This window comes from Cnephaeus nilssonii (assembly GCF_951640355.1).
Source record: "Cnephaeus nilssonii genome assembly, chromosome: 2".
Classification (NCBI taxonomy): Eukaryota; Metazoa; Chordata; class Mammalia; order Chiroptera; family Vespertilionidae; genus Cnephaeus; species Cnephaeus nilssonii.
Genome location: NC_137073.1, coordinates 5,903,968 through 5,922,714, shown reverse-complemented (window position 1 = coordinate 5,922,714; position 18,747 = coordinate 5,903,968). Strand labels below are relative to the sequence as shown.

The 18,747-nt window shown below is 54.9% G+C and overlaps 1 protein-coding gene across 1 annotated transcript in view; it reads right to left on the bottom strand.

The window, feature by feature from the left end:
* Positions 1–694: 694 nt before the first annotated feature.
* HS3ST2 (heparan sulfate-glucosamine 3-sulfotransferase 2) overlaps positions 695–18,747 on the bottom strand; it is an 89,739-nt gene continuing 71,686 nt past the window's right edge. The window contains exon 2 of the mRNA XM_079792658.1: positions 695–1,901. Within this exon, the coding sequence (XP_079648784.1) occupies positions 1,283–1,901 (619 nt within the window). The 3' untranslated portion in view covers positions 695–1,282. The remainder of the gene's footprint in view (positions 1,902–18,747) is intronic.

Here is an 18,747-nt window from a genome sequence, read left to right as displayed (position 1 = left end):
GTCACCTGGGCTACCTTGGCGCCACTTGAACTTTACTCTTAGGTCGCCCACAGCTGGGCTGGTACCCGGGCCGGGGGCCAGGCTGAGGATTGAATCGTGGGGAGGACCAGGTGGGGACCGGAGGGCCGGCAGCAGCCCTTTGCTGCCGCGCGGGCGTGCAGGCTCTGTGTAGTAAGCTTCCGTTAAAAATAAATCCGACACCGGATTTTTATACGAACCCTCCCAATTTTTAAATGTTAGAAACTTTTCCAAAATACCCTGCTGGCCCAGCAAATGCGTATCTGATGTCCTCTCAGCCCCTGGGCCGCCAGGGATGTCAGGCCTCAGCGGAGTGATACAGTCAGACTCCTGCCTCAGCTGATGGCCCCACAGCCCCGGGTGACGTTTCCGCCCCAGCTCCCCAGCAAGGGCTTCCTTTCCCGTCTCCTCACCCTCCCTGGTCCCCCTGCGCCTCTCCCTCCCTCCCAGCCCGCCCCGGGCCAGCCCACCCTGCCTGGACGCCCTGAATGAACGAGCTGTGCTCCTGCCCACCTTACAGAGAAGGGCCAGTGTCCGGGACACGAGGGAGCCATATTTATTTCACATGGACAAGCATGTTCTGTTGCATGCTGAACATGAAAGCTCGCGTGAGGCAAGTACCCGTAACAGCAGAATTATGTGCTTTTGTCCACAGGGAGCAGGGAGAGTCACCAGGTGTTCTTCAAAGACTGCCACCTTCAAGCAGGGCTGAGGCCGCAGCCTTAGAAAGCTCCGGTTTATCCCATCACCAACGGGCCCGTCTCCTCGCAGTGGCCAGGGGCCGCGGCCGCTCGGCGTCTCCTGATGAGCTGCTGAGGGCGGGAGGGCGAGGATGGTGTCCCGTGCCACCAGCCGGGGAGAGGAAAGCTCACAGGGAAGTACATGACACTTGGAATTAGCAAGCTCACTCTGGGGGGGACAGCGACAGGGACAGACCGCTGTGCTCACAGCAACAGAGCCATCACCACGGGTGACAGCGAACACAACGGGGAGAGCCACCCTTCCGGAAGCAGCTTCCCCGGGCAGCCTGCGGGCCGGAGGGAAGAGATTCGGAATCGGCTGGACGTGCCGGAAGCGGGTCAGCGCTGCCTGGGCAGACGGGGCAGGGCCCCCCACTCTTCGCCCGGGCTGGGCTCCCTGGTCCCAGGCTGATGGAGTCCCAGCTGGGGAAGGCGCTGGAGCCCGGCTCTGCGGGGGGAGGGGGCCACAGGCCCCAAGCACAAACCCGAGGCAGAGACCCACGGAGACCTGGCCTGTCGGAGGCCTATTCCCACCGGAAGTCCTGCCCGACGGTCTCATAGAACCTAATGTTGTGAGGTCTGTAGAACTCCCGCAGCTGGTCGATGACCTCGGGGTCGATCTGCACGTGAGCCCTGCCCTTGGACTTGCCCAGACACCGGGGCAGGAGGCTGGCCTCTGTCCTTCTCAGGCACGGGAAGCCCTTGGTCTTGTTGAAGTAGAAGTGCTTGTCGGTGAGGAAGCGGCGGATGCCCAGGAAGTCCTGCACCCGCCCCATCTCGCCCGCGGGGTCGGTGATGAGCCGCTCGCCGCTCACGAAGTGGATCTGCGCGCGGGGGAAGTAGCGCAGCCAGCCCTCCAGGTGCAGCGCGTACAGGCCGATGCGGATGGCGTTCCAGGACACGTCCACCAGGCCCAGCGTGCGGTTCCGGAAGGACAGGCCCTCGAAGGTGGGGATGTCGGGCTTCTTGGACAGCGTCTGGGTGTAGTCGGAGATGGCGCGGGTCACCGGGTTCCGCACCACCACGATCAGCTTGGTGTCCCGCGACATGTTGAAGATGCGCCGCGGGGCCTCCTGGGTGACGAAGTAGCTGGGCGTCTTCTCCAGGGTGATCTGGCTCTCCAGCGTCCGGGGCATGAGGCTCCTGCGGGCAGAGCGGCGGGTCAGACAGGCTGCGGGCGGGGGGCGGGTCAGCCCCCTGCCCCCAGGTCCCTAGTGGGGGCGCCTCTCTCCTCTGTGCCTCTGAGGCTCACTGCTCTCCCCTGGCGAGGAATCCACTTTTCCACTTGTTGGTTTTTTTAGTCTTTAACCAGTTTGCTTCCAGACAGGGAGTGTCTGTCAGCATGGGTTAAATAAATGCTGGAATAGCCAGCTAACACAGTAGGCAGAGCTATGTGCACCAACACAGAGTGATTTCCAGCATGCAGCATTAAATGGAAACAGGCGAGGCAGCATCTAGGGAAACTGACAAACGCAGTGGATTCTGGGGAGAGCCAGGGAGGGGTCAGGGATGAAAGAGAGTGACTTTTATTGTATAACCTTGTACACTGCTTGAAATTGTTAACATGGCTATTACCTATTCAAAAGTTACAGAGGAGCCCTGGCCGGTTTGGCTCAGTGGATAGAGCATCGGTCTGTGCCCAAAGGGTGTGGGTTCCATTCCAGTCAAGGGCACGTCCCTGGGCTGCAGGCTCCTCCCCTCCTGGTCAGCTCGTGCAGGAGGCAACCAATCGCTGTGTCTCTCTCACATTGCTGTTTCTCTCTGTCTTTCCCTCTCTCTTCTACTCTCCCCCCCCCCCCCCACAAAAAAAAAAAAGAAAAAGAAAAAATATCCTTGGAAAGAATTACAAAAAAAAAAAAAAAAAAAAGATACAGAGGAAGGCACCGAATATTGTTCTGGCAAAAGAGACTTCTCCAAATACGTTAGAAAATCTGTTTGGGGGAAAAGGCTGGTTTTGTAGGTAGAGCAAGTATTTTAGAAATGAGTTCTAACCACTATGTTACACACCTGAAACTAATATAAAATAATATTGAGCATCAACTGTAATTGAAATAAATAAGTAAATAAAATAAAGTAACCCTCATCACTAAATTAACTGGGAACAAAACAAAGTCTCAGCACTTTCTGTTTGAAAGGAGAAGAAAGAAAGCGTTCTTTTCCTTTCCCTGCTGCACGTCCTCCCTGGGAGGAGCTGAGGCAGCGCCGAAGCCAGCGGGTCTCGCAGGCGGCACCACGCCTCTCACTGCCCCGCTTTACTCTCCTGGCTCTGCCTGAGGGTCCCAGAGATGCTGATGGACCTCCTCCCCAGCTGTGTCTCTTTCAGACCTTGATGGAGGGGACTCCCTGGCTCCGTGTCGTGACTTCTGTCTGGACGTCATGTGTTACCTTAAACTCGTTTTTCTAATGCTGGCTACACATTAGACTCCAAGGGATTAAAAAACATACGGATGTCTGGGCCCCTCCGGGACCAGCTGGTTAAAGCTCCTCAGATGGTTCCAATAGAGGGTTCTCACTCCTAACACTATGACTGACCAACCCTCAAAGCATTCGTCTTCACATTCCTCTGGAATATAGACTCCTGGTTCCTAGTCTTCTTCATCCCAGACCCCATCAGCATCCCTACTCAATGACCTGGCTTCAGAGTCCTTGGACTAACTGTCTCCATTTTCTCTTCTCCTTTAGCAATTCTCACTCCTGGCCATTCCTTGGATCCTGTCAAGAAATGCCAAAGAAACGAATAGACTGCAACCTCATTTCTTTATGCATTTACCACAGTATCAACACATTACACCCGACCTTCAAATTCATCTATGATCTTTTTGATTTCACTTTCTTGCATACCTTCTCTGGACACAACGAACAATCATTTCAGTTTCTTCTTCCTCCCCCCATTCCTCTTCCTCCTCCTCTTCCTCCTCCTCCTCCTCCTCCTCCATTTCCTGTACTACTTGCTCTTCCAGTCCCTAATAATGCATCCTCCCAGCCTTTCATCATTTCTAATTCTGTCTCTGGGTTGCCCAACAGCAGGAGAGAAAACTGCTGACCCTGACAACTGGATCCTTCCTGGTTACTAATTCTATCTTCACTTGAGCCTCACACTGCTCAGTAATTTGGTATATTTGTTTTACAGCCCCTTATTGTTCTTCAGAGTAGGTGTTCCAAATTCTCACCACAAGCACCCACCCTTAACACACAACCAGTCTCCCACTGCACGAGGAAGACATAAGCCGTCATACCTTCAACTTTTCTCTCCTCTATCCTGCAACTATTGTCCACACCGACCCTGCACCCTCCACTGCCTTCCCTGCAAGCCTGCCTTTTAGCCCCTTGAACTTTCAGTCACTGCACAATAGATAGGCAGATATAATTGATATTTTGCTTCCAGGCCCAGGGTTTATAATGAACCCATGTGAGCTGAAAGTCTCCATAGTATTTATTAACACCGAGAAGACCACTTTTTAATCGGCTATCGTTATTAGCTAACAATCACATACACTTGAATAGAATCTTCTGGCCAGCTTTTCTTATACATCTGGCTATGTTAGATTATGACCCTGGAATACATTGTAATTACACGTTGGCCTTTATGATGAAAGTAGGCAGAATTACATGAATGTGAGAGTACATTTAAACTTAAGGACTTTCAAACTCCATGTGGGTTATTGATATAAAGGCAATCCCCCGAACACAAATAAGTCGACTTGACAAGCCATGAAACAGATTTCCCTTGAAAACACTAAAGAATACCCGAGAGGAAGTGGGGACACAGCATTTCCCTAGCTTATGAGACTAACTAGAGGCCCAGTGCACAAAATTCGTGCATGGGGAGTGGGGTGTCCCTCAGCCCAGCCTGCAACCCTTGAGGGATGTCCGAACACCCATTTAAGCCTGATCCCAACATCCCTCTCACAATCCAGGACTGCTGGCTCCCAACCACTCACCTGCCTCTGCCTGATTGCCCCTAACTGCTTCTGCCTGCCAGCCTGATCACCCTCTAACCACTCCCCTGCCAGCCTGATCGACGCCTAACTGCTCCCCGGCTGGCCCGATTGCCCCTAACTGCCCTCCCCTGCCATCCTGGTCACCCCTCACTTCCCTCCCCTGCCAGTCTGGTCACCCCTAACTGCCCTCCCCTGCCAGTCTGGTCACCCCTAACTGTCCTCCCCTACAGGCCTGGGTCCCCCCCTCAACTGTCCTCCCCTGCAGGCCTGGTTCCCCCCGCCAACTGCCCTCCCCTGCAGACCTGGATCCCCCCCAACTGCCCTCCCCTGCAGGCCTGGTTCCCCCAACTCCCCTCCCCTACAGGCCTGGGTCTCCCCCAACTGCCCCCCCCCCGCAGGCCTGGATCCCTCCCAACTGTCCCTCCCAATTGCCCTCCCCTGCAGGCCCGGGTCCCCCCCAACTGTCCTTCACTACAGGACTAGTCCCCCCCTCCCCAACTTCCCCCCTAATGCAGGCCTGGTCCCCCCTCAACTGCCATCCCCTGTAGGCCTGGTCCCCCCAACTGCTCTCCCCTGCAGGCCTGCCCCCCCCAACTGCCCTCCCCTGCTGACCTGGTCTCCCCCAACTGCCCTCCTCTGCTGGCCCGGTCACTCCTAACTGCCCTCCCTGCTTTCCTGATTGCCCACAACTGCCCTCCCCTGCAGGCCTGGGTCCCCCCAACTGCCCTCCTCTGCCGGCCTGGTCACCTCTAACTGCCCACAATTGCCCTCCCCTGCAGGCCATCTTATGGCGGCCATCTTGTGTCCACACAGGGCAGCCATCTTTGACCACATGGGGGCAGCCATCTTGTGTTTTGGAGTGACGGTCAATTTGCATATTACTTTAATTAGATAGGATGGGCGATGAACTTTGCTAGGAGCACTGTTGCCATTGGGGACATTCCGACCAGTCCCAGGGGTCTGCAGAGCATCACACCGTCCCCGGGTTCTGAACTGCAGTGAAGCTCCCTGTCTCCAGTTCCTAATGGCACGTCAGCTGCAGTGTCTCCCTCCCTCAAACACGAGGGAGCTCAGACACCAGACTGCAAGCAGCACCACTCATGTCGCCGTGCCAGGGCCAAACGGCTCCTGTGCGCCTCAAATGTTCTCTCTCCCCGGGAACACCCTCACATGGTATGTCTGTGCGGCACTGGCACAGAGCGCCGAGCCTGTGGGAGGGGAGCGCGCAGAGCCTGGCTGTGCGGCTCCCTGCTCGCACATGTGGGCCGGGGCGTACACTTTTCCTTAAGGCTCATTTTTCCTCTTCAAGTCATTGTTTAAATTCCGCTTACTTGCTTCCAGCTGCTAACACAGCTGAATTTTTCTCTCACCCTATAACCTTCTTAAGCTTCAGCCTCCTTTATTCTCTATGTAGCTTTGCAAAAATTACTGTAATGGTCTGACACTCATCCTTTGGACTTACCTCCCACTTGTTATTTTAACCTGCTCAGCAACGATTTCTCTACATCTGATATGAGCCCCCTGATTTTTATTTGAGGAACCACCATTCCTGCTTTGGATAAAATCTTGATGGGCCAAGAGGTGGGTGCATGAATGAAGTTAGGCCAATCAGTGCCAATCCTATATAATAAAGAGAGAATATGCAAATTGACCGTCACACCATCACAAAGATGGTGGCACACAGTCCCCTCAGCCCCGCCGGAGTCCCCCAGTCCTTTCAGCCCTGCGGGGGTGGGGGGAGGGGCAGGCGCATGGTAGGGCTGGACCTGCCCCCAGCCACCCAGGGCTGACCTGAGGCACAGGCAAGCCTCGGATGTCGGCTGCCCAGCCACCCAGGGCCGCCCAAGGCTGTGCTGCCAGCAGTGGCAGCAGCAGAGGTGTGATGGGGTGTTGCCTTCCCCTGATCACCAGGTTGCCTCCCACCCCTGAGGGCTCCCAAACTGTGAGAGGGAGCAGGCCGGGCTGAGGAACCCCCCTCCAGTGCATGAATTTTATGCACCGGGCCTCTAGTTATGTCATAAAGACTAATAATGGGCCATCAAGACTGAAATGTTTGGACTGAACCTTCCCACCAGGTATAGGGGCCTGGAAAAGCTTCATCATCAGCTTCTCTTAGCAAATCCCTGCATCGATCTTAGTTCTGGCCCTGGTTCTTCCACTTTCGTCTGCATTCTATGAGTTATGACACCTCCTTCCAAAAAGGTATTTGCTACTTTATGTTAGTCATAGTTGGTAGCTGTTGCTTGCAACCCAAGAACCTAACTTACCCTGGCTTCCTCCAGGTGGGAGCTATGCTCACCCCACTGAACGTGAACTCCACGAGGGCAGGGTGCACCTTCCCTACACCTATCTCTCCAGGGTCTACCATAGTCCATGACACAATAAGGTCTCCATCGATATTGTTGAGATTACAATGAAACCAACAACCAGTCTAATCCAGTTATGCGTTGAGGCCCTCCCTCCCTTTTCAAGTTCTCCACACGCTCAGGCCATTCTGGTCCTGCCCACAGGTGTGTTCCCACCTCCCGCCTTATATGTGACCTTCCTGGAGGGGCTCATTCCTTCCGGGCCTCCCACCACCGCCTGCGAGATGCCGACTCGTGTGTCTGCAGCAGCAGCTCCAGCCTCCCCCTGCTCTGGGCTGGAATGCCCGGCCGTCTGTGGACTGGTTCCCTGCCTCAGCAACCGAACTTGCCTTTTTCCTCCCCAACTCAGTTCTCTCCTTTGCCGGTTTCTACAGATGCCATCACCCTAAATCCACTCAGAGAGCAGAGACACCTGCGTCACTCTGACTCCATCTCACATCCGTCTCTCATTCTCAGAGGCTTTACCTCCCCAACTTTTTTCCATTTTCCCCCTCAGGCTCTTGTCATCTCCTCCTCCGACAAGAGCTTCCTCTCTGGCCTCCATGCTTTCATCCTCTCCTCCCTGTTAACCCATCCGTACTCTGTGTCCACAGGGAAATCTTTCTAAAGCAAACCCAATCTTGTCAGCTATCAATTCTTCTTTTGAATCAAGTCCGGGTTCTCCGACTTGGTCTGAAGGCCAGCGCCTACCTTTCCAGAATTAATCTCTTGCTATTTCCTGGCAACCCAATGCCCATGCCACGCGGAACACGAAGTCTCGCTCTTTCATGTGGTTTGCACTTGCCGAGGTTTTTGTTTTTATCCTCTAAGCCTCGGGATCATCTTTCTCGTCTCCCTCACTGGGGTGAGCCTTGACTTACCTTTCCAAGTCTAACCCGGAAGTCACATCCTCTGTGAGCCCTTCCGTTAGTGTCATGGCCCTCTGTGCCTCCAGCTGCGAGGACCCCATCCCAGTGTGTGGAACCATTAGCTATGCATCCATTTATATCAACAGATCCTCAGCAACTGGGCGTGTGTCTTATTCATTTTTGCCCTCCTGGCATAATGCCTGGCACACCATAGGTGCTCAGCCAATTGATCAGAGACTCAGTGTCAAAGGCATTGGGCGGTCATCCTGAGGCCTCAGAAACTGGCGTGTTAGTTACGGCGCCCAGCCTTTTCCTGACCTTCTGACCTTGGGGCAGAGGAAGAGTTCAGCAGAGAGTCCCAGGAGGGAGGGGGCGTCTATGTGCCAGTGCTCAGATTTCACCGTGGCCCCGGGTGCTCAGGCTCACAGACTGAGGGGCGTCCACGCTCCAAATATAAGAAGGTCAAGTGAGATGTCCCAGAACAGGTCCTGTGCCATTTCTGCCTTGCTATCTGCACACGGCCCTTTGGCCACGGCTCCCCCTGGTGTTCAGGACGGGCTGCGGTCCCTCTGCCTGTGGCTGCGAGGGGAGGTGGTGGGCAAGCCAGGCTGCCCACTGGGGCCACCTGGAGGGCTTGAAGATATGTAAGTGCCGGGATGCGCCAGACTCATTAATCAGAAACTCGGGCTGGACACGCGGACTGGGCACCCGCAGTTTTAAAGCGCCCAGCGCTCCGAGGGGGCCACGGAGCGAAGAACCTGGGCTGCACACCGAGTGCTCCTTCAGCCACTCAGCCTTTAAAGCAGCTGTCTGAGTACCACCCGGCCTGCCCTAGAGAAAGAGTCCCAGGCCCCTCCCTGTACATTCTGGTCCAAGGGCTTCGGGGTGCAGGCCGGGACCCTCCATTTTTACTCCCCCCCACCATGATTCTTAGGATCAGAGAAGCTTGGGAAGCACAGCCGTGTGAGGTGCACTCAGTAACACGACGGTACTCTTTACTGTCTATCAAAGTCCGTTTGTGTGTTTCTCTCTGCCCAGACCTGCCCTGGCCGTAGACTAAGAGCTCCAGGAGAATAGGGTTGGTCTGTCTTAGACACGGCTGTGCTCTCAGCTCCAAGGAGATGACGGGCACTTAGTAGGGCTGCAGTAAATACCTGTTGAAGGGAAAACACAAGGGCAAGCCTTCGTCTGGCACAGAGAAGCAGCAGCACGTTGGTGTGCACCGGGGAGACGTGTGCCCGACCCCGTGCCACAAAGCCTGCAGCCCGTCTTCCCGAGGAAGTCACAGGCTGCCTGCGGCCCCGCCCATGAAAGAAAACCCCTCCCTACGTCCTTGTCAGCGTGGAAGTGACAGCTCTGACCCACCCAGCGGGGCAGAGACAGCCCCCGTGGCCACCCCTCCGCACAGGGACACACTGCGTGTGTGTGAGCCCTGGGCCGGCGCGGGCAGGTCTCCCGGGAGCCTGCGGGGCGGGCACACCTGAGCGTGATGGAAGGATTCTCGGGAAGATGGTATTTTCTGCTAAATCTGCTCACCCCGCGGATGTGTTCGGGAAGACCCGGCTGCCTGGGGGCTCTTTAGTGACTCATTAGCTCCTGACTGGGCAGCAGCCTCCTTGAGAACCATCGCAGTCTCCAGAGGGGCAATTAGGAGCAGAGAGGAGGGAAAAGGCTTTATTGCAAGAAACAGGTTCTGAAAACCAACCTGCTCACCCCCCACACGCTGAGGCGGATGCAGCCCCTCTCTCCTCCTCAGCCCCACATCCTACACTGGCCTGACCCAGGAGCAAACACGCGTCCCAGCGTGAGCACAGCCGTAATCCTTCGCTGCTCACAGGAAAGGCCTCTGGGATTTACGCGGCTCTCCTGACTCTGCCCATGGTCGCCGGGCTCTGGCCACACGGGACTATCCAGAACTCCCCAATTCTGCATTTTTCATGCTAAGAGACTTTTGACCTATTGTGTGTTTTGGGTGAAGCCCTTTGTAGCCTGTTAGGCAAAACTTCTCCCAGCTCTCAGCTCATCATCACCTCCACCAGGAAGCCTTTCCTGACTGCATCTTATTGACCGACCCCTTCCCCGGAGAGTCAGGCATCTGTTACCCCTGTGGTTCCACGGTGCCCACACAGACATCGCCCGTGTTTCACACATTACCTCATCTACTGTCACCTGGAGTGTAAGGTCACAGAAGGCAGGGACCATGACGGTCCCACCTCCATGCTGACAGGGCCTGGCTTGGGCCTGGCATGCGCTCACTGAACACACATTTGTGAGGATGGAACCATACGCCGGTGTAGCCTCTGTTCTCAGGGAGCCAATGGCACGTGAGCCACAGCGGCCTGGGCCCTTTCCCGGCGTGAGCAGCAGCTGCGCCCAGCTCCCACAGGGGGCCCTCCCTCTGGCCGTAGGGGTGCGCTGTGCCCAGCTCCCACAGGGGGCCCTCCCTCTGGCCGTAGGGGTGCGCTGTGCCCAGCTCCCACAGGGGGGCCCTCCCTCTGGCCGTAGGGGTGCGCCCAGCTCCCAGCTCCCACAGGGGGCCCTCCCTCTGGCCGTAGGGGTGCGCTGCGCCCAGCTCCCACAGGGGGACCCTCCCTCCCTCCCTCTGGCCGTAGGGGTGCGCTGTGCCCAGCTCCCACAGGGGGGGCCCTCCCTCTGGCCGTAGGGGTGCGCCGTGCCCAGCTCTCACAGGGGGGCCCTCCCTCCCCTCTGGCCGTAGGGGTGCGCTGTGCCCAGCTCTCACAGGGGGGCCCTCCCTCCCCTCTGGCCGTAGGGGTGCGCTGCGCCCAGCTCCCACAGGGGGGCCCTCCCTCCCTCCCTCTGGCCGTAGGGGTGCGCTGTGCCCAGCTCCCACAGGGGGCCCTCCCTCTGGCCGTAGGGGTGCGCTGTGCCCAGCTCCCACAGGGGGGCCCTCCCTCTGGCCGTAGGAGTGCGCTGTGCCCAGCTCCCACAGGGGGCCCTCCCTCTGGCCGTAGGGGTGCGCTGTGCCCAGCTCCCACAGGGGGGCCCTCCCTCTGGCCGTAGGGGTGCGCTGTGCCCAGCTCCCACAGGGGGGCCCTCCCTCTGGCCATAGGGGTGCGCTGTGCCCAGCTCCCACAGGGGGCCCTCCCTCTGGCCGTAGGGGTGCGCTGTGCCTGTGCGGGCAGGTGCCCAGGTCCCCGTGCTGGAAGCTGGCTTTCCCAGAGAACTGGAAACAGCGGCCCCGCGCCCAGCCTGCCTGTCCCTGTCGTTCGGTCTCCCCTCCTGGCGAGGCTGCTCAGCCCTGTGGTGTGCGGGAGCTGACGGAGGTGTGAGGGCAGAGTCCCTTCCCTGCGGTGCCCAGCCGTTTGTCCAGCCCCGGCACGTCCCTGGCGGTGATGGTGGGAAGGGAGTGCCCGCGCCTGCCTGTGCTACCGAGGCCCGGCTTGCCCGTTCCCTCCCGAGCGCCCATTGCCTCCTCCCACGCCTGCGCGGTGGGGTTTGTCCTGAGCCGGTCTGGTGACGGACGGAGACTAGAAAGGGATCCTCCTTGCATGGCAGAGGCACACAGAGGCGGCGGGGGGAGTGGGCCACTTCAGGGCCGGGGGTGAGCAAGGGACTTAGAATCCGAGAGGCCTGAGTTTGAGTTCTGTTGCTCAGTAACCAGAGAAATGGCACAGCTTACTGCCCGAACACGGCGTCACCCACGCTGTCTGTCACAAATGGCAGGAGCCAGACACAGGAGGGCACATACCACATGATCTCACCTACAGGTGCAATCCATGTGTCACGTCAGAGCTAGAGAGTAGTTCAGGGGCTGAGGCGCTGGGGAAAGGGGGCGATGCTGGTCAAAGGGTACAAACTCTGCTATAAGATGAGGAATCTTATACCTGGGCTCTAACGTACGGCACGAGTGGCTGTCATCAAGAATACTGTGTTCTATGCTCGAAAGTTGCTAAGAGACTAGATCTTCACAGGGGTAACTCTGTGAGGTGATGAATACGTTACTTAACTTGATTTGGCAATTGTTTTGCAAGGTGGTAGTACATTACATCATGATGGTGTATACCTTTAAAGAGCGGGCGCACAGCATCGATCAGCCACCGCCTAGTCGCTATGGCCGAATGCTCGTGTTCCTGCACATCATGTCGATGCCCTAGCCCCCAGGTGATGGTATTTGGGGAGCCATGCGGGTGGAGCCCTCAGGAATGGGCTTCGTGCCCTTCTAGGAAGAAACATGAGAGCGATGAGCGATGAGCTCTGCCCTCTGCCGTGTGCGGGCGCAGCAGGAAGGCAGCCGCTGCACCAGGAACCGAATCGGCCGGCATTTTGGTCTCAGACTTGCAGCCTCCAGACTGGGAGAAATAAACTTGTCTTGTTCGAGCCGCTCAGTCTGCGGCGATTTTGTTGCAGCAGCCCACGCCGACTGAGGCCTGGCATGGTGCCCTGGACACAAACAAGCTACATCTGTGCAGCGGCTGTCAGCTCCGCCGCGAGCCACCTTGCTCAGTCTCACGCGGACTCAGTGAAGCCGGCACTGTCCCCGGGCCCAACTGTGGGCTCGGGAGCTGGGACACGCAGAACGACAGCCAGTCCCCAAAGCAACACAGCAAGTCGCAAAACCTGGATTCGAGTGTGACTGTCCCAGTAGACGGTAACGTGAGAATGTGAACTCAGTCTTGGGACAAGGACAGCCGTTCCAAGCAGGAGACAAAATCATGGGGAAAAAGACAGATTACAGAGCAAACGTGAGTGTCTGGGATGGAAAAATATGGTAAGTAAAAATAAAAGAAAATGACTAGCTGGAAAAGTATTTGAGAAACAAAGAATAATTTCAATTATATTTTTTCAAAGTTCTTGCAAATCAGTAAGAAAAGGAGAAACAGCCGGGGGACTAGGAACGCAGGCTGAGAAGATTAATAGAAAAAGAGCTGCGAGTGGAAAGAAATGTATGAAAGGTACTCCATCTCTCTTAAAACTAGAGAAATGCGAATTAATCATGAATAATATTATTCACCTATAATAATGGAAAATATATTTTGAAATATAGGGTGTCCCAAAAATGTATACACACACATTGAATAATTATAAAGGCTGTGTTTATTGAAATACATTTCATTTTCAAAACTGAGCTCTCAGCTGTGAAAGCGTGTGCATGTTTGGGACACCCTGTATTATAACAGTTATTGCTGGCAAGCGTGTGTAGAACTTACTCTTCAATATTGGTAGCAGCATAACTCAACGCAGTGTTGAGGAGGGAAATTCGATATCATCTACCCAAATGTAAAATGCACGTACCCTTTAACCCAGCAATTCCACTTCCGGGAATTTATCTGTGCAGGCACATAAAGACTGTGTGTGAGGCAGCATTTGTGGCAGAGATGGGGAGGTGTCCACCAAACATTCCTGCTCTTCCCTGCCAGGTGCAGCTCTGCTTCTAGAAGGCAGCTGCCCAGCCAAGGACTACATTTCCCAGCAACCCCCACATCCAGGTGAGGTGATGCGGCTGGCTGGTGCCATGGACAGTGGGTAGTACAGTCCTGTTACCTCCAGGCCAAGTTGCTCACAAAGTAGGTGTGCCCCCTCCACTATCTTTTCTGCCCACTAGCTCAGCGATTTTCAACCTTTTCCACCTCATGGCACATAGGATAGTAAACTAAATACTCAAATTCTGTGGCATATACAAAATATATTTTTTGCTGAGCTGACAAAATATAGGTATAATTTTGATTCATTCATACCAGACAACTGTTGTGTTGGCTGTTGTCATGTTTTCACTTGACAATCGAAGGGAAGGGAGGTCAGTGCCCCGACTAGATAGTCAGGTATCGCAGGTGTTGAAGGTTCTGCGGCCACGGGTGGAGATCGCGGCACTAGCTGAAGGCAGGGCGCTCTGTGGCCCTGGAAGGGGCAGGTCCAAAAAGCAGAGGGGCACGGAAGACCACGTACAACCAGGAGACACCCTCTGAACTGGGTGAGCAAGAAATATACTTCGATCTCGGAGTCTGTTTGTTATGTTACCGGGAGACCCCCATGGGCTCGGGCTGCCTGTCGCTGTGTCCAATAACGAAGGCGGGGTTGAATCCCATAAGGCGTTTATTGGGAAGGCCAGCAAGAAGACAGGGCGCTTCAAGCATCAAATCCTGCCTTCCAGCAGGTGCAGGGACCAGGGTCATACAGGGGACGGGGCTGGGGTGAGGCTGGGAACGGAGTGCAGCTACGCGCAGCTCTGGGGGTCCGCAGACGTCAGCTATTGTCCTCTAGTCCTCAGGGGATGAGATGATGTGGGTGAGATGATGTTTTGACTCCTGTTGGGTCGGTCTGAGCCTGCTTATCGGTTCTGCTTGCTGGATTCATAGCTGAGTCACCTCCTCAATTGCTTAACACAGGCCTTGAAAAGGAAACTTAAGAAAAACTTAACTCACTATTCACATATGAGAAACTTACCCCCTATTCATATAAGTATAGGTGCTCTAAGATTTAAAATAATATGATTGTTTTTCAGCTTAGTTCAGGTGCTCTATCTATCAGGTTGTAAGTCCCCCTATCGGTTACAGCAGCTGTCTTTAACCTAACTACTGAAACAATGTTTGTAGCAGAGAGACCAGCAATAACCCACATGTCTGTTCCTATGGTTAAATAAACTATAGCGAGGCCAGACAGATTATTTTGTTGCTGTTAAAAAATGAGGTGGACCTACAGATACTGACACAGAAAGGAACCCTAGATGGAGTAATTAGTGAAAAAAGCAAGTTGCATGACCCCGAGTTCCGTGTGTGCCATTTACCTTCAAAATATACACACACGTGCCAGTGCAGACGGGCACAAACCTCCCCTCAGGACGCACAGCACACCGCCACCTGGGCTCCCCTCTGGGGTGTGGCCCCGGGGCCTGGTGGGCTGCAGGGCGGAGTGGAGCTCAATTCCCACCTTCACCTCCTGCACTCACTAGATTCCCGCCACGAGCATGTAGTCTTTATAGTTTAAAAAAACGAGCTGATGAAAAACCACGTTTAGTGGTCTCCATTGACACTGGGGAGAAGACAGGCGGTATGGAAGCAGTTGTGTGGAGTGAGGGGGAGGGACCATGTCTCGGGGGGCTGCGGTGTGGGTGGGAGGTGCGCTGTGGGAGACAGAACACAGCTCCTTTCTCAGCAAGCTGGGCTCAGGGAGGGGGGGGGGGAGGAGAGGCGGCCGTGGGTGTGGAGCAGCGGTTTTGCTGCTGATGAACAGCGGATAAGTTCCCAGGCACTGGGCCTCAGTTTCTCAGGCACCACCTGCAGCTATCCCGGCCTGACGTGGGGCCTCCCAGGATAGCTTCTGGGGTAACAGGACCACTCCCCTTCCTCCCCCACACGTAAGCCCGCCTCGCTTCCTCTGGAGCCGCCCCTCGGTCACCCTTCACACGGGACAGCACTCCACGGCCTGGGCTGTTTGCAGTGCAGGTTCTGTGCCCGAGGCGCCGCCCTTCTCGCAGGCTCCCCCTGAGGGGCCGTTGGTCCGTGGCCACACCGCGAGAAGCAGGCCTTGGGGCAGTGAGTTGTGGACGATTTGAACTCAGAAAACCCAGACTGAGTCTCGCTTCTCCACTTCCTGGCCTGTGGCTTCCGTAGCAGCTGCCTCACTGCACGCGTGGATGGTGCTCACGCAGACTCCACCGGCTGCCTGCGGTCTGAGCTGGCAAACCTGTGAGTCCCGTGCGAGCCGAAGGCACCGTACCAGCCACTCATGGGTTCCTCTTTCTCAACGTAATTTAGTTTATTTACCTATTTATTAAGAATTGACATATAACATTAGTTTCAGGTGTGTAGTGTAATTTGATATTTGAATATATTGCAAAATAATCACCACAATAAGTGGAGGTAACATCCATCACCACAGTTACATTTTTTTTCCTTGTGATCAGAACTTTGAAGGTCTCTCCTAGCAACTTTCAAATATCCTATATAATAAAAGGCTAATATGCAAATCAACCCAACTGTGGAATGACTGGTCACTATGATGCACACTGACCACCAGGGGGCAGACACTCAACGCAGGAGCTGCCCCCTGGTGGTCAGTGCGCTCCCACAAGGGGAGCACCGCTCAGCCAGAAGCCGGGCTCACAGCTGGTGAGCGCAGCGACAGTGGCAGGAGCCTCTCCCTCCTCTGTGGCAGCGCTAAGGATGTCTGACTGCTGGCTTAGGCCCTCTCCCCAGCAGGCCTAAGCCATCAGTCGGACATCCCCTGAGGGCTCCTGAACTGCAAGAAGGCACAGGCCAGGCTGAGGGGCCTCCCCACCCCCCGAGGCATGAATTTTGTGCACCGGCCTCTAGTATAATATAGTGTCATTGACGACAGTTAGAATGCTGTACAGTTGAGGTCTCTTTGATTTTTCAAAAAGCCACTCATCCTTCCCTTCACCCTCTCCTGCTACAGCCCTGTATACCTCATTTTCTTCCCAAAGTTCTTGAAATAAAGCTCAAAGCCTCCACTTACTCTCCTCACATTCCTCCTCAGTGTGCCTGCCACCCATGCCCTCGGCAGCAGCTCTGAGTAAGTGCCCCCTACTGGGAGGTGACCCAAGTGCAGCTATCGCCTCCCTGGGAGGAATTAGCCAGACAGGAGTTTCCTTTGTGTCTCCCGCAGGTGCAAGTGCATCAGGATAGTTAAACTTCGTGCGTGCAAAGGGTCAGCAGGAGCGGCTGATCATGCAGGGAGCCAGAAGAGCAGTGGGCAGTGCTGCTGGCAAAGCACTGGGAAGTCAGCTGCTCACACCGCCCAGGCCTCCAAAGCTGCATGCATGGCTGTTGAGTAACAATATTTCTTCAGGCCCAAGGCCCACTACCCTACACCTGGGCTCCTGTCGGGGCTGCGACGTGGGGCGGCCCAGCTCTGCGTTTCAGCCCTGAAGGCATCCAGGACTCCCACAAGATGAGCAGACACTCTGGAGTCCTCCAGCCCTGTCCTTTCTGTCTTCAGGCCTTTGCCCGTCTCTCTGCCTGAAAATTTTCCCCTGGCTCTTCCCACAGCCCAGTCCCTCTCATCCTCAGTCTCTTCAAATGTCACCACTCGAATGTCACCCTCTAAACCCCGCGGGTTAGTCCCCCATAGCTCTAAGCACAATCTGTGCTTGTCTTGCATATCTGTTCATTGCAGTGGCTCTCCCCGGTAGCCTCCACACCCCATCAGGAGGAAGGGTGTCTTCCTTGCTGACTGTGCCATCTTCGGTCCTTGTCACTGCCATCCCGTCAGGGCGGCCCGAAGGACTGACGCGGGAAGGAGCAGAGCCTCACACCGGAGGACCTGGGCTCCTCCCGGAAACGCAGCCGCCGGCTCTTCACAAAGGTCCCCAGTGCGGCCACGGGGCACCGGAGGGGTGCAGTGAGTCGTGGATGAAATTTACATGTTTTCCAGTTACGTGATTATGTGAATGCATTTTAGAAATGGGAACTAGGACATCACCTTTATTTGCAGATTTTGTTGCTTAGGGTGTGAACTGCTCTAAAGACAAACGTCTAGTAAACAATGGTGCCTACGCACACGGATGTGGTAAAAAGGCGATGCTTCGGTGATGAAAGTTTGGGAACCTCTGGCTCAAAACAATGTGGGTACAGCCAAAGGGAATCCAGGCTAGAGTAACGTGGACAGGCATTCATTCAGCAAACAATGACTGAGCACCCCCTGTTCGCCAGGCACTGTGCCAGGGCTGAAGTCGTGTCTCTAAATAGAGGAGATGAGCACTCGCCCTCATAGAGCCTCTCGCCTGGGAGACGACACAATGGACAAATAAATAAACATACACTTACAACTTGGGGTGGAGGAGGAAGAGAGCAGGTAAAAGGAGAGCCGAGAGCTCAGAGAAACAGCAGAGGGGCCAATGAGCAGCAGCTAGGGGCTGAGCAGACAACAGGGTGAACAGACACAGGAGGAGACACGGCCAGGTGTGGACGAGGTCAGATGCTGCTGCAGAGAGTCTGAAGTTGCGTTAGCAAACTGCCCTGAGAGCAGTGAAGGGAAGAACCTGATGCAGAAAACAACCATCAGAAAACCTGAGCCTGACCTTGGGCTCCTCACATGAAGGTCTCCGAGACCGAACTGATGGCAGAGAAGGTGACATGGAGGACGGAGTGGCCACGGGCAACATGCCGTGTGCAGTGTCATTGAAGAAGAAACCTGAGACCAATTGGACAGAGCTATTGGCAAAGCTTTCATTAAAAAGACATTTCCAGGGATAAAACAGACAGCTTAATCTGAACAAAATAAAACCCACATCCATGAACCCATCCACCCACCCATCTGTCTACCCATCATCTATCTCTACCAACACGCATCAGGCAAACATTTTATATTATACATGAAATGCAGAGGTTCTGTAAGTATTATATAGCTACCAGGATGGATAAAGCAAACAAAATATTTTTTCTACAAATACACGCCAGATGAGGAGCTTATAGCATAACTAAATGTTAGAAAAAATGCAGATTGTCTACAGTTTTGGAGGAAAGTTTGTGACTTCCAATATTTAGCCCTTAGCTGACTTGCTTGTGAAGATAAAAGCAAAGCATTGCAGGACACGCCACAGCTTGTACGCTCGCCACTTCCTCTCCACAGCGTCCCTGCAAAGCAAACGCGAGGCCGGAACGGGCGGCGGGCTCAGAGACGGCGTGCTGTGCGTGAAAGGGTCGTGACTGGGATCGGAGGAAGCTCTGAGTCTGATACCTGATACATTTAGTTCTAACATCAGGACTTTCCTGTAAAAAGAAGATAAAAACTGATAATTTACACCTCAATAAAGTTGAAAAAATCAATAATCTGATCAATTAAATCCAGACTCCCAGGCTGACTTAGCAAAGACAGGTCGGCAGCAGAGAAACAAGGGAGGGATGGGGCAGAGAGA